A 16,184-nucleotide genomic window follows, 5' to 3' on the forward strand; every position below is an offset into this window, starting at 1 on the left:
CTAGGCAAATAAAGACCATGATTTCCACACTATAGGTAAAAACAGCCCATGAGTTCGACAGATACAACACGAGTCTTAATGAGTCGGTCTCGCGGCCTTGTTCGTTGTGTTGTTAGCGTATTGTCGAATTCATGGGCTGAACTCGTGAGCTGTATAACTCGTGGGCTGTATGACTCGTGGGTGTCGGCCTCGCAAAGTGCACCCGATAATACAATATCTGAATCCGAGGCTTATAGCTTATAATAAAAAAAACAAGAATAATTCTATTGTCTTTATAAAATGCAACTGAATGTCAACTGTATATCTTGATGACTGTTACAGCTATACAATGGTAAGACCCATATCTATATCCCTATAAGCTGTAGGGCCTACTCAAGGTATAAACCAAATATGCTTCTGCTCATTTTCCTGCAAGTAAGAATGTAGACCACAGTCTGACGGTTCTCACATTATATTAAAAAGAAATGTGCTGTTCTTATCTCGTGTGTTTTTGTTTTTCAATGAAAATGTCACCAACGTTTTGTGCAACCGTAATTTTCCTGCATGCACTAATGAAAGTCTACGGACACAATTCTATGTACTCCTATATAATCTGGTTTGGACGCACGACTAAAGTAAGTACCTACGGGAAGGCAATAACTTTCAGAACGTAGACAAAATGAAAGAAACTTGCCACTATCACAGCGCTCTCCGTGGAACCCTGGTTGACATAAGCAGATATACGGTCTGTTCCCAGACAACAGGGAGGAACAATTTCCAAAGAGACATGGATTGGTGTTGATCTCGCAATATCCTGTGATGATGATTAATGAAGGAAAACATTGATGTGGACGTCATTTCTGAGAAAAGTTATTTTTAACCTCATTATTTTCCTTTGGTTTTCGTTGAGGGAACATTATATTTTTTCTTTTTTTTTCATAATTATGAAGTATTCCATTGATTCTTTTTTTGTAATCAATATTTGGATCTCACAATACCTCCTAAAATCAAATAGACTTGGATATGGCATTGTTTTATTTGGGATGTGATAACAGAGATTGTAAGACTTAACAAGATTATGAGATAACAACAGGGTGAAAGCACTCCTATTAAAATTGAATCATACTTGTTATACCCCAGTTAGAAGATCTTTTCTTGTAAACCACCAATTATTACGTGAAATCGTTCAGCTATCGATACCCTTAGGATATTCCTATTATAAAACTATAACGATCGCGTAAAATACTTCTTCCATTTTGTTTCGTAGGTACTTCTGGTTGTCAGCACGGTGTTTGTGTTTATGTATATGTGTGTTGTAATTTTTTATTGTACTTCTAAAGAGAATCTGAATTGTTATTTACTGCAACATGTCTTCACTTTAGTCAGACTGGCTGTTCTTACCAATAATAACTGTAAATGTGCAATTGGCTACGTTGCCGGCTAGGTCAAATGCCATGTAAGTCACCGTGGACCGTCCGATCGGGAACGTATCACCTGGCTGGTGGGTTGAAGTCAAGCTTTGGACTCCAGAGTTATCCGAGGCCGTTGGTTCTGGCCAAGAGGCCGTTGAATAAATGCTTTCCACCACAAGCGGACAGCCGTGGAACACTGGATCATCAATATCTGCATGAGAGATTTTGATTATTATTCAGAATCTTTGTAAACTTGTCGGATTTGTAATGCCCCTTTCGAACGAAGTACATGTAGATCAATGAGCAACTTGAGAAGAGGAACAGAACACAATCGGGCCTACATGAAATACCTAATATAAGTCTTTCCGAAGTAGCTGTCTATAGCACTACAGAGACATGAACTGGCCAATGTTAACTTTATTTTCTTCTAGCATCAGAAAGAAAGGGGGGACATACATTCTTGCCATTTTGCCTCTCCTGCAACTGCAGAATATAATTATTATCACTAGTTCGTCTAACTCCTCATTATCGCGATGACATGGAAGAAAACATTCCGAGAAATGCGATATGACATACTTTCTTGTACATGCAAGATATTGTCCTACAGGATTTTTAAATAGACACTGCATTCGAACATGATAATCTATGAAGAGTTTGTTCGCAAAAACCGATAAGTCCATTTTTGAAGATTTTGAAGTACGGTCTCTGTCATAAAGTACAAATTAATACATTTTAAATGATATATTGGTCACTACATATAAAGGTACATTCTTTCAAAAGAAGCAAAAATGTTCTTATTATTCTCTTTATTTCTCTTGACCTTTAATCGCAAATATCTCCATTTGGCAGATATGGACTTGTCGGTTTTTGCGAACAAGCTCTTCATAATCATAACCTACGATACATAGATCGCGGCAAGGGCTTCTAAACAATATAAACACATTCAATTATCTGTAATATTCCTGAAATAAGCTCTTGTCGATTCACTTTTTAGAAGAGTTTGATAAAGAGAACATATGGCAGCTCTTCGTTTGCAAAGAAAACTGTTCCTTTTTCTTGATTTTAAAAGGTTGATCTTTTCCAAGTGCAAAGATACAGCTTCTTTCTCGGGTGCACGTAACGAGATCGACACCCACGAGTCATACAGCCCAAGAGAGTCATACAGCTCACAAGTCATACAGCCCACCAGTCATACATGATTCGTCGATATTTTGTTACATCTATAAAGAGTTTCAATTTTGGTTGACTGCAACACACGTCAATTTAACCAGACTATTCATTATTATTCGTACCGATAATAACTAGAAAGCTACAGTTGGCTACGTTGCCAGCCAGGTCGATGGCAGTGTAAGTCACCGTGGTCCGTCCGATCGGGAACGTATCACCTGACTGGTGGGTTGATGTCAAGGTAACATGTCCGGAGTTATCCGAGGCGGTTGGTTCTCGCCATGTAGCCGTTGAAGAAATGTTTCGCACGTCACGGGAACAGCCTCCGATCACTGATACCTCAATATCTGTATCATCCGTATCAATTCAAGAATCATTCTAAAGTTACAGTACATATCAAATTAGAACAAAGTGTCGGATATGATTTTGCTTCAAACTGATTTAGCGACTTTGAAACAGGAGGTCAAATGTAAATTAAAACCCATGAAATGCAAATTATGAGACATACCAATAGAGCTCTGACACTGAATATACTAAAGAAAGTTCAATTGGAAATACAGAAGGGTCAGGGTTGTAGTTGACGAAACGTATTCCACATGAAGGGGACAAGCCTCAACCACTGGTACGTCGATATTTCACAAGTCCTACTCTTCATGATATTTCAGAATTGTGCTATGTCTAATTAGGATTGATAGATTACAGTGTTGCAAAGATCTATATCCGCTTTTTATTTCGTACAGTATCAGGGCAATTACCCCCCCCCCCCCCCCCCCCCGAACCCCCCCCCCCCCCCCCCCAGCTGAACACTGGTTAGTGATATGGTTAGAGTAAGGACTAGGATTAGGGTTAGGTTTAGGGTTGGGAGTTTCGGTTAAGGTTAGGATTAGGTTCAGGATTAAGATTAGGGTTAGGGTCAGGGGAAAGGTCGGGGTAATTGCACAGGGGTTAATTCCCCTAGACACTTGTATTTTCCCTATGACTGAAGCAGGTCAAGAAACACTCTGAAGTTAAGCCAGAAACACTGTAGGCAACCCTACATGAAATACAGAATACAAGAATAAGAAAATAGCTTTCAGAAATAAGTGGTGTACGTAAACGAAACGAGAATCAGCTTGCCTATTTAGCAACGATCTCCGCTGAACCCATTCTGACAGGTTAAAGAAAAAGTCCGAAAAAAAAAAACGTTATTTGTTGAACTCATAATGAGAGAAGGAAAAAGAGCACACGAACATTAAATCTCTGTTTGCAGAGAATAAAATGAATTGTGAATTCCCTATGTGTGTTTTTTTTTTCGTATGAATTACCTTTTCCAAGTCCAAAGTACAGCTTTTCCATCGAAAGATGGATCACGTGTGTTTAAAATTCATGAAACCTCACTTCACTTTTGTAACTGGTGGTCCTTCTTACCATGTGTGCAGTTTTCTCCTTCCCAGCCACTACTGCAGATACACGTGAAACCATTCACAGTCTCTCCTCGAAGACAGAGGCCGTCATTTTGGCATGGATTTGGCTGACATAGATCTACATTAGTTAAGAGAGTTTAGCATGTATTACAATAACGAGACAAATTTAAAGAAATAAGATAGAAGTAGAACCGAATATGTTTGAAGACATATCGTGTCAACTTAAAGTCAGCAATATTTTTTTTCTGTGGTGATTAGTGTGAAAGACTATGATAGAACAATGCGACAAAGTTTTGTATCATTTCTTAACGTTTATCCATTTACCAGCAAACATTATGTTAGGCCGTGAACTGTCCTTGTTTTGGAAAGGTATGTCAAATTCTCTCCTTAATATATAAAAATGTCACTATCAACTTATAGGGTATATCTTTCTTTTTTCTGTCCAAAAGTCTTTACGTCTTCAAAATATATTGTTTGTATTGATGCAAACTCAAAGAGATAAAGACAGCAATGCTGGACAGACAAACTTGGAGTGCCATTATGCATCGAGAACACCACTCGAATTAAGCAAGATTCAAATGTACTTGTACAAGCAGCAAAGTGGGACCTCCCTGGTCCAAGGTAGGTTAACAACTTTTAGAAATACCAAACGAAAAACAGCTTGCCTGTTTGACAGCGATCTCCTTGGTACCCAGGATGACACGAGCAGATGTAATGTCTGTTCCCAGACAATATGGATGAACAATTTCCTCTCGACAGACATAGGTTGTCGTTGAATTCACAAAATCCTTTGATGATAATCAATATTGACAAATAATGATGAGGAAGTTATTACTGAGAAAGCATGTTTGAAATTTCTATAGGGTCGAGCGTCACTGCTTTAGTTATAATAACCTTTTTTCAAATGTCTTTCATATCGTTTTAGATTTTTTTCCTTCGATTATTCTTTTTGGGTAAAGGATATCCGATTGTTGACACCTGGTTGAAACCCTTTCAACCATTCCAAGGAGACAGGAGCTCATTTCAATCTCATAAAATCCAATATAGAATGAAGTAAGCATGGGTTTAAGTCTTCGGATGTGATAACACATGCTGAGTCCACCTTGTCAAAGAACCCTGCTTCCCAGGTAAACTGACTCCATCGTCCCCGGTCACAGTGCAAGATTGTAAATGCATCAATTATGGCGTTTAACCTCTCAACGATCTTTGGAACATCCTCCAGACACACCTGTTCATTCCACGTGTGTAACGAATATAATACATGTACATTGAATCAACTTGTTTTGTCGATGCGACTTGCCGACAGTAGATTATTATTATCATTATTATTTTTATTACTACCATCATTATCATTATTATTATTATTATTATTATTATTATTATTATTATTATTCATTGCTATTTTGGCTACTTACTTTCGGTGGTAATTTATTGCAATGTGTCTACAATTTGATGAGACCAGTTATTCGTACCGATAACAACTGAAAAGTGGCAGTTGGCTACGTTGCCAGCTGGGTCGACGGCCGTGTAAGTCACCGTGGTCCGTCCGATCGGGAACGTATCACCTGGCTGGTGGGTTGATGTCAGGGTAACATGTCCGAAGTTATCCGAGGCGGTTGGTTCTGTCCAAGTGGCCGTTGAAGAAGTGCTTATCACTCTAGACAGCAGACAACCCTCAATCACTGGTATCGTAATATCTACAGAAAGCAAAAAAAAAAAATTGTTTCAAAATATATGAAAATCAATATAAAGCTACAATAGATTTTTAAATTTCATCAAAGCGTTGGATTGTCATTCTTCAGAAGGAATTGCAACTTTGCAACATGAGGTAAAGATTTAAAATAGGGATGAGATACCAGACAAAATAACATGAGATGCTTTAATAGAGCCAAAATACTAACACAACAGCTGTAAATCAAAGCCTAAATAATATGCAAAGTTCAGTGATACAATCTATAGCGCTACCAATTAGGCCTCTATCACAGTAATCACACAGCAATCATAATTTAATTCAATTCAATTCAAACTTTATTCAAACTTTATTCAAACTTTATAACATCTACACTCAAATGACGTCTTAACGGACAAGTTCACCTTCATATACATGTGGATTGAGTGAATGCAGCAATATTAGTAGAACACAACAATGAAAGTTTGAGGAAAATAAGACAATCCGTTCAAAAGCTATGATTTTTTTAAAAGTTTCTAGGCAGTCATTGCTGGATGAGAAGACTACTACAGTTTTCGATGTCACATGCGTAGAACGATATAAGGAAAATATAATGAGAATTTCATAAAATTTCATTTTTTTGAAGAATGTACACTTTCCCTCAAATTGTCACTGACGTATGTTCAAGCGTAATGATATTTCCCCTGCCTTTTGAAAGAGGCAAGTCAAGTGCTCTTTTATTATGAAAGAAAAGTGAAAAGATGTTGAATTTTATTTTTATTTTCTTTATATCGTTCTGCACATGTGACATCACAAGCTGTAGTAGTCTTCTCATCCAGTAGTGCCTGCGCAGAAACTTCACAAAAATTCACAACGTTTGAACGGAGTGTCCGATTTCCTCAAACTTTCACGAATGTGTTCTATTGATATTGCTGCATTCTCTCAATTTACATGTTAACGAAGGTGAAGTTGTTCTTTAATGTGTTAATCGGAAAGATGTCAACAATGTGAGCAAGCATAATAATATACACACCATACGGTAAAAATTGTTGTGCTATTGGTACTCAGTTATCTGACGTTACTTTCTCGGCAGGCATTTTTTTGTGTAAATTCCTACATATTAGTTTTAGAATTCCCTTGCATCTAGTTACAATAAAGCTTGTACAACCTAATAAAAGACTGAAGGCGATTTCACTAATCGTTGCCTACGACGCAATTTTCGTTATTTTGACAGTGATTCTGCTGACAATAATCTGTGCAGAAGGATTGAGGACACACACACAATGAGGATATAAAAAGCAACGCTACAGAAGACAATGTCAAGTAATATTGTTACTTAAATTTGCTGTTGAATGACTTCTTTCTGAGTTAGGTTCAAGTTTTCATCGTACAGTAAGGTGAGATCCGTCATTATTTTGTTTTTCTGTTTATTCTGTTGATTTTTTTAATTTAACATATCTTTGTTTGATTACCTTTTTTGACGGAAAATGAAATTCAGTACAATACAATACAACAATCATGACAATGGTAGTCCTTGCGCTAACTGTAGACGCTGCATTTTCTTTCAAAGGCTGTGTCGTAGGTCGAAACATTATGACCACGACAGGGAGAAATTGTGCTCTTCTTTGTATAGTGCAATGCTTTCACAGATAAACGCCTATGTTCACAATATATTCGTTTGTAGGTCTAACGCGTGAGCTAGGTGGATGTTGTTGGGGCAATTCCTGTCGAAAGCCCTATTTCATTCTTAATTCCATCAATGCCTATGATAGCCACGTAACTTCCAGCTCTATACCTTTCACTGTATTAGCGTTAGGCAACTCATGCATTATGGGGTTAGGCAAGATTTGGTCTTATTAAGGATGGCATGTTTCACTTGGAAAATCATAGAGATATTACTGCAGTCTCCTTGACCGTAATGTACCCCTGAACTTTGCCGATGGAAAAAAAAAAAATAGTTTATGTAATTACGAAGCGCGCATCTGACCGGCTCATTATTTGCCCTCTAATGACTATTCTCCTTCGAATGGCGACCACGACTGTTCCTGTTTATCTTATATCTAAGAACTGTTTTGTTATTAAAGCATTCGACATTCAATAACAACAGTCAGGTGACTGGACCATGAGACTTATGCTAATCTTACACACTTTATTCATTATCAGTTCTGGCTATCAACCATTAGCCAATAGCAAACCAGTGAAATCATGATGTTGACGGTGCGGTTGACGTAAAGGGCTTACCTATTTCACAAGATGTGTCGCCAAAGAATCCTGCGTTACACAGACATCGTTCTCCCACTCGTATCCCGCTGTTGTTACAAAGGTGTGACTGCGCTGTGAAATACAAAACTAAGATTTGTAATGTATTGCTGCTTTTAGATGTTTCACTTTTATTTTGTGAAATTAACAGCTAGGACTCAATCATAACGTAATCTTCTTACTTTCGTCAACCAAACAACAAGGAAATGTATGTGGATTGCTTTATGGTAAAAAAGAGTCTTTCGTCAAAGATCATGTGGACAAACACAGAATAATTTGACATGGATGATTATCTTACATGCGTTTTGATTCGAAAACTAATCAGTGTAATGAATTACAAATTAAGTGGTAAGACGATAAACCAATTAAAACAATAAATCGTAAGTGTTGAAAAACAGTAGCTATACGTAAATTTGGAATTCAAGTGTAATTTCCAGCAAAACGTACAATTTCAAATTCGGCATTGATCGTATGATAGTCTGGGTCCAAGTCTGATTAGGGTCTTTTTTTTCAAATTTGATCGTAAAACTTCGAAAGTACCTTATCGTCATGATTGTGGAGAGACTTTGTATTAGATAGTTTAAATTGTAAAATGAAAACAGCTAGGTGCCATACCTGTTCATACGAATAAGTCTATTCCACGCAAAGGTAAAATTAAATAGATCCATAATTCCATTTAAAAGAGAGATTAAAGAGATGGGGACGTCAGTTAAAGTGCCCATTTACCGTCAAATACATGGAAACCAGTAGGTCTTGTAAACCTCCTTATCACGGCGAATTCGTTTGGCCAGTCTTGCCCGTCTAGTTGCATAGACACAAAACCATCCAGCTCCCAGTCGGTCCACATGAGAGTGCCTCTATGCCATATGAGTCCGTACGGGTGTATGCTGATATGGCTGCTATCCAAAAGGGTTCTGCGATCGAGTCCGAATGGATCACAGCTTTCGATTTTGTCGAGATTGGCGTCGCACCAGTATAACCGGTTTCCTATGCGTCAACAAGGAAGAGACGCAAAATACTAAAATCAAGACTCATATAACCCAGCTTTAAATTGAGAAATTTGGAAAATTAGAAAAGTCTTCTCGAGAAGGTGACATAAAGATCTCGCTGGTGCCGTGTAAATCTAAGAAATTCTAGGATATTTCTTTAATAGGAAACAAACTTCTCTTTCGGATTCAATGCAAGGAGACACGACCTGCCCGAACGTATCAGGAAAAATCGGGGGGGGGGGGGGGGAATCACCTCGATCCTGTTAAACGCCGGTTAATAATAGGATTAGAGTAAAGATTAGAGTAAGGGTGAGGGTTGGGCTTGAATTGGAGTTGGGGTCAGGACTAGGTTCAGGATCAGGATAAGAGTAAGATTCAAAGGTTCAGAGGAAGGGTCTTGGATCATTTACCAGGGGGTAGTCGTCCTAAAACCGACTTTTCATCTTGACGAAGATGCCAATGTAAACCGTCATGTGCCATGCATGTGGTTACAATGGTTTGAAAAGAAAAGTAGACAGTTATGTTCAAGTTTCATCAGAACTTGATTCCGTTTTGCAAACTGAAACAGAAATTCATTTTCCATATCGGAAGTGCGGTGAATTCTTTGTTGATTGGTGATTGTCACCAACTCAAATGCAAATAATAGTGCAATAACAGACTTCATACAGCAATAATCATTCTCAATAGTAAACCTTCTCCGAAATGTCTACCAGGTGGATCATGTCATTAAGACTTTTATCTATTTTCTTGATACTTCAAGACAAGGCAAAAGCAGTCCGATATGCGAGTCCGACAATAGTTACCTTCTGTGTCGCTGGTTAGTCCGTTGGGCCAAACGAGGTCCGTTTCTACAATCGTCTGTTGACCATTACCTGAGAGATCTGACATTTCGATTTTGGCCGTCGCACCCCAATCCGTCCAATACAACCATCTAAGGGGGAAATTCCATATTTTTATATTGTAGTTACTTTTTCTAGTTTACAGTAGGTTAGAATAAAATGCTCGCATCATCGTATTTCGATTTTCTACTACGTCTTGTATACTGTTGGAAGGGTCCCCCCCCCCCCCCCCCCGAAGGAGAGGGTATGGGAGAGAGTACGACATGTCGTATGAGGGAGCATTTGCATTTTTAGAACAGAAATTCAACTATTTGGTGAAATTTGGTGTACTTGGAAAATTTGCAAATCGCTAGCGTATACCAAATCCATGGAGGGAGACCGAGCTATGGTGTAGGAGGAAACATCCCCCTCTTGCACAAGGGGTCTTGTGCAATGTTAGAAGTTCAATTCATCGATCCACGTGGAGCACACTCGTAGATGATTATCTAAAAATATTTTGAAATTGTCAACCTAAAAAAAAACCCGTACGACATCTCTATAGGTTTCCGAGCGTGAAGGGTTTGGGAAAGTATGTCACCTTTCTCCCTGAACCCGTCATTTAAATAGCTGGATCAAATAGACCGGCAAAAGCTTTCCCAATAAAATTTCTAGAAAATGCCTTCAGGCACTGCGGAGGAAATATTGAAACTTTAGAATTTGATCATCATCCATGACCTTTACCTCGAGCTCGTTTACCAACAAGATGACGGGCGCAGCTGTGACTACCTTACAATATTATACCCATGTGCCAAGTTTCATTTCAGCACCTTTAATGGTTCTTAAGTTATGTACGTCATCCGCAACATTACGGACGGACGAATGGACAACCCGAAAGGATAATACCCTCTGTCGACTCTGGCACAGTATTAAAATGCTTGCTTTCGTATTTGTGACTTTTACATGTTCGGAGCACAGTGGCAAAGGGGTCAAGGATGTGGACGTGAGTACATGACGTCCCGAATGCGGATCCTTCAAGCAGCAAATATCCTGTTACAACAGTCTTATCTACTTGGTCCTTCTGGACCAGGATGTAAATATGGGAATTCGGCTTGTGATGGAGTAGTTATATCATGGAACCAGTGCTTATACTGACGAAGCAACAGAGGATAAATGGGAACATATAAGCTGCTTGGGGTCTCTATTCTGTTTTTATCATAATGACTTGCTATTAATTGCATTGTTACCTTCTCCGCGGTAGGACTATGATGTCCCGTGGTTCGTCCAAGGTCGCGTTCACAATGATCCTTCGGTCGCTACCATTGAGGTGTACAGCCCCAATCTCATCAGTAGCTGTATCCGTCCAGAACAATGTGTAAGATTCGCTGTCCACAAACAAGCCATCTGGAGCTATAGAATGAATTGAATGGAAATGTTGATGTGTCGACGCTGATGTTCACACAACTTTGATTGTTGAGCAGCATATATATCCTGTATATTTCCATGAATGTTTTCATATTCGTAGTCACGGTTATCATTATATTTGGTAGGAGTGTTCTATTGAAAAACAATGATAAGTTTGTGAAATTAAGCTTACTTCCCAAATTATCCACAATAATGCGTTGATTGGTCCCGTTTATTGACGCTGCGCTGATAGTACCTCCACGAATGTCGGACCAGTAGACCAAACCTTCCACCGGATCGAAACCAACGGCTACTGGCCTTTGCAGGCCATTGAAGGGTAGCTCGGTAAACGTCAAGTTGGCAAAGTTCGCCATGTATAAGGCACCGGCACCAATGTCCGCAATGAGCAGCAACGAATCTACATCACATTGATATGCATTGAAACGACACTCTCTTTTCAAGATTAATTTTTGATCATGCAGTGTATAAAAAAAGAAAGAACTGGTGACAGTAAAAACAGACAAAATTATCAAAAGCAGTAGCTTATGGTGTTAACCAAAGACAAATGTAAGTCAATTGCAATTCATATGCGCATACTTGTCATTATAGCTGTAGGATAGGCCTATGTACAATATGAATATGATTATGCAAATGTACACATATGAATACACAGAGCTACCAAGTCTCACGCATTCTGAGTGAGACTCAAGCATTTAGGGGGCATCTCACGATCTCACGCATGGCATCCATTTTTCTCACGTATTGGGCAAAGTCTGCAACTTGGACCTATATAGCCCAAAGGATTAAAGTGATAATTGCAATTGAAGGTATATTTCCCTTTTGTCTTTCAAAACAAGTAAAAAAAGTCACTTAAGTATATATGCACCTGATCGCACCATAAGAGCTAAAAATTGAAAAAGCTCAATACCTTGGAAGGGGTAAAAAACCCCTCCTACCCTCGGTCGCGCGCACATTCGTGCGCTTAGATGCCGAGTTATGAAAATCTCACTCATAGAAATTTTTTGAACTTGGCATCCCTGGAATACACCTACAGATGTATAGTCAAGTTATGTAGGGCCTATATGTGTCAATATCTTTCATTCAAGAACTAGTCATGCGTACAATGTATGTAATAAGATATATCCAATGCATCTTTGATGCAATACGTGCGGCAATGATGGGATATACGGCAGATTAATTGCTGTTACTGCTATGGTCATTCTAGAAACCTGGAATCTCAGGGTCACAGTCATTCTCGTCTTCCCCTGAGGGACAGTCTTGAACACCATCACATTTCCATGACAACGGGAGACAGATTTGGCCATGACACTGAAACTCGTCCCCTAAACATGCCTGTCCTGGGGAACAGCTGTACGCTTTACCTGTGCGCAAATAAAAAAACAAGTGAACATTGTTACGCCATCAATACAGACTCATTCACTTCTTGTTTTTGTGTGAGGAATTGCAATAAAAATTCCCTGAGCATATGACAATAATTTCAATTGATAATCAATTGATAATTTCTGTACGTTTATCACTAAGGTGATACAACCTAAACAGGGCTTGAAGGTGCTTGCAGCCCTTACAACAATATACTGGTAGTGATAGTTTTGATAACTCACATTCAACATTCATCATGCACATTTCATAATTGTACAAAAAGGATGAAACTTACGACAAAATGGATAAAGTCTTGCAAATAAAAGCATTTACACACACGCAAGCAAAAACACATTTAAAATACAAACGCCAGGATAGATTATATAATTATACTCTAAAGTATACTGCAGTATAAGATATATATGCTCAAGTCTCGGAATTTGCTACTTTTTACCAGGGTATATGTGTAAACCCGTTGGATTGCTGAACACATTTCTTCCTGTGATTGCTGGTGAAAGTCCTCTACGTTCGTCCAGATATCCGAAACCATCCCATACTGTGTCTGTCCACACAGGTAGTCCCCTGTACCAGGAGACAGTCTGCAGTTGGTGAGTGTTGTTCGAGGCTAAGATCTCGTCGCATGAGAAACTAAAGCCAAAAAGAATACAGGATCTGAGAACGTTGGTGGTGCGATCGGCGATGAGAAGTTCATCTCCTAGAAAAAAAAACAAAAACGTGAGTACGCTTTGTGAGCAGCAATAAATCAGTAACCAAGAAATCATATCAAATCAAATCAGATCAAATAACCAACGATCAGTCTTAACTCGGTCGGTTACTTGTCGTGACTAGTCATTGCAGTTGCTGTCCAAAAATCGTCATGCTATTAGGAAAGGGCTAGACCTCCCTGACGGACAAGTTCCCCGCCTTTTCATGTCAAATTAGATAAAAACTGTCACCTACCAGCTTGTTCGGCAAAAGGTTTTCGATGCAGCATCAAAACCTCTAGCCGACCAAAACCGGTTGACAATTGGTCGCGGACCGGTGACAACCATTTGCCGATTTAAAAACAAGCAAACAAACAATTTTTTTTACAACCTGTGACACTCAGCATCTTTGCCATAGTGGTCTTCATTTATAGAAAGTTGTCAAACAGTTGTCGACTTTATATGCCAATCCTTGTGCGAGTGGTCGTATGTCTATAGACAATAGACAAGGTTTTAATGAGCTAAAAAAAAACGGTTGCAATGCGCTTCGTCAGCAAGTCAGGAACGTGTCTGTAACTTATCTGTTGACTAAAGTCCCCGATTTTTTGGCAAATTTCGTGGTTTGGTGGCCCGTTAATTGTCGATGGTCATGATGGTTGTATGTGTATGAGTGGCCGAATCTCAATGATCCTTTACCTGTTTTTATTATACGAGGGTAAATGATTACAAACCTTGTCGATTCAATGACATGGTGGCCATCGAAGAAGACAAACTTGATCCCAGCACTCGATTCAGATTTCCATCCAAAACTATCATCTCGTCCGGAGATTTTAAAGCGTAGTAGAACTGCCTGAGGATCAGATTAACACACAGCTTTGACAAGTAGGTCTTTACTTTCATATTCGAAGGTAGGTCTGGCGTGATGTTAGCGCGAATACATTACCTAATACTGCAAACACCGAACTGCCGAACAGCAAAAAAAAAAAAAATCTTCACGATCTCATTTTCATTATCCTTGTAATGCCACATCGTCCTTGCAATCGACTTCGACATGGATAGCTGTTTATTCAGTCTTTCATTCTTTCTTGCTCAATTGAGATAAATGCATAAAGATAGAAAAACAAGTATCGGAACGAATTACATTGAATACTCAAATGCTTAAGGAGAACATAAAGAGTACAGTATTGATCCATAACTGTCTTGGTGCTATGTTTGATACTCTTGGAAAATATGTTGACGTTATGATCCTGTTACCGACAATCACACAGTATGAACTTTCATCGATTATAGTACCTGCTCATACTCATCGTTGTCATAGGGAGCGTACCTACCCGAAATATTGGTATTCTATGATGTCTTGCAGGTTGCTAGTCTGGTAGACAAATTGTGATAGTGCGCCAGATGAGGAGTCAAGCCGTCCAACAAATCCATCCGAGGCTATTACCACTATAAATGGAGGCGTAGCAGTCACGATTAATCCCCTGTAGTCTGGTTCAAATATCAAAAGAACAGAAGCTCGTGTATATTCCTAGGTTTATCTAAGATCAAAATTACCGTAACTCACTCAATGATAAAAGAATTGAAGTATTAATGCAGGAAAGGCCTAAAAATGAGATCGATTAGAGATCATTGTTTTCAATTAATTCATCTAATACTGCCCCATTACCATCGAAAAGCAATTTTCTAAATTGTCAACTTCATTCTCTGTAGTGTATTTATATTCGAAGATGAAAAATGATTATTGCAAGGACTACGGTAGACGACGGTATTAAGATAAAAGGAAGAGAGGTGGCAGAGGACAAAAAGAAAGATTTATACGTGAAGCTGAATGAGTATTCTCACTATTAAGAGCACAATGAGCATTCAGTCACTAAGTTATAATGATGATAACAATGATTATAGGTCTTCTTTATCCAGGGTAGCCTCTCCAGTGTTGCAACTGCTCTATCGCAGGGCCCTGTTCTTATTACCCTAACGTTGCCGTGCAGCTGCCGGCCCGTTTATTCAACTGGTTTGAAATGGACATATATGCATAGCGTTTTAAAACATCTCGCCTAAGGATTTTGGCAGTTGGGTGGATTCGTACTCCGAGTGAAAGTAAGGAGTCTTATCCACCTTGCCATGGTGCATGTCTCATGTAGACAGCTTAAGGAGCAAATTTCCATTCATCAGCAACAACAAAAAAGTGTGTACTACATGTTTAAACTTACCTCGTCCCGTTAGAAGAACGGTTGTATCGGAGCCATTTTTGAACGCTCGGTTTACGGTCTGGAAGGTAGCGTCGATCCAGAAAATGACGTCTGTGTCCGCACTGTACCCGACATCAATAGGGCGACTGACATTTGAAAGAGGTATCGGATTGAACTGGAGCGAATCGAGACTACCTTCGTATATCAGTCCCCTGTCCTCGTCACAAACAAAGATCCTTGGTGGGTGGCGTGCGTCTGTAGTTGAATGTAAATTGGTGATTTCAAGTTCGGTGCTAGTGCTAGTGCTAGTGCTAGTGCTATCTCAGCACCATCACCGGCGATAAAACCGAACTTGAAATCACGTCGGTGTTGGGAGTTGACCTCAAAATTATGACGTATTTTCGGTTGCTGGTGCTGGGCTCGGTGTTGAATGTTGTCTGCTGAACCGAACTCCGCCGTTTGTGTAAGCGATTTACGTGCTTTTTCCCCATTGACTAACACTAGCCCCTAGGGATTATCATTTTCGTCATTTCAAGTTCGGTGCTGGTATTGCCGTGCGAGACTCATATTCACGTCCATAATAGATGCACGTTACGTGCAAAGTCTATGCAAATGCAGTGGTATCCCACGTAACGTACACGAACACTCTCGACATGGTTTTATAAATCTGAGCCTAAAAGCAAAATTAGGATAATTGTGCTTTGTAGAAGGGGTGAAATTTGTGCCATTTTAATCAGTCTTCCTCGTTACATGTCTAAAACTAAGCAGCCACCGCTACATCTTTTTATATTTGACTTTAATTATATACGCCCTA

General features: G+C 39.2%; 1 protein-coding gene across 1 annotated transcript in view; it reads right to left on the reverse strand.

The window, feature by feature from the left end:
- Nucleotides 1–16,184, reverse strand: part of LOC139741521 (uncharacterized) — a 38,459-nt gene that overhangs the window by 6,005 nt on the left and 16,270 nt on the right. The window contains exons 9-24 of the mRNA XM_071652103.1: nucleotides 15,392–15,625; nucleotides 14,513–14,669; nucleotides 13,913–14,031; nucleotides 12,932–13,192; nucleotides 12,327–12,479; nucleotides 11,291–11,515; nucleotides 10,941–11,103; nucleotides 9,682–9,809; nucleotides 8,616–8,876; nucleotides 7,872–7,964; nucleotides 5,434–5,658; nucleotides 4,627–4,749; nucleotides 3,966–4,079; nucleotides 2,684–2,905; nucleotides 1,381–1,602; nucleotides 674–793 (exon numbers count right to left, since the gene is read on the reverse strand). Of these exons, the coding sequence (XP_071508204.1) occupies nucleotides 674–793; nucleotides 1,381–1,602; nucleotides 2,684–2,905; nucleotides 3,966–4,079; nucleotides 4,627–4,749; nucleotides 5,434–5,658; nucleotides 7,872–7,964; nucleotides 8,616–8,876; nucleotides 9,682–9,809; nucleotides 10,941–11,103; nucleotides 11,291–11,515; nucleotides 12,327–12,479; nucleotides 12,932–13,192; nucleotides 13,913–14,031; nucleotides 14,513–14,669; nucleotides 15,392–15,625 (2,820 nt within the window). The remainder of the gene's footprint in view (nucleotides 1–673; nucleotides 794–1,380; nucleotides 1,603–2,683; nucleotides 2,906–3,965; nucleotides 4,080–4,626; nucleotides 4,750–5,433; nucleotides 5,659–7,871; nucleotides 7,965–8,615; nucleotides 8,877–9,681; nucleotides 9,810–10,940; nucleotides 11,104–11,290; nucleotides 11,516–12,326; nucleotides 12,480–12,931; nucleotides 13,193–13,912; nucleotides 14,032–14,512; nucleotides 14,670–15,391; nucleotides 15,626–16,184) is intronic.

Source organism: Diadema antillarum, unplaced genomic scaffold, assembly GCF_040938485.1.
Source record: "Diadema antillarum isolate AM-2024a unplaced genomic scaffold, OU_Dant_1.0 seq00000932_RagTag, whole genome shotgun sequence".
In the NCBI taxonomy this organism is placed as follows: domain Eukaryota; kingdom Metazoa; phylum Echinodermata; class Echinoidea; order Diadematoida; family Diadematidae; genus Diadema; species Diadema antillarum.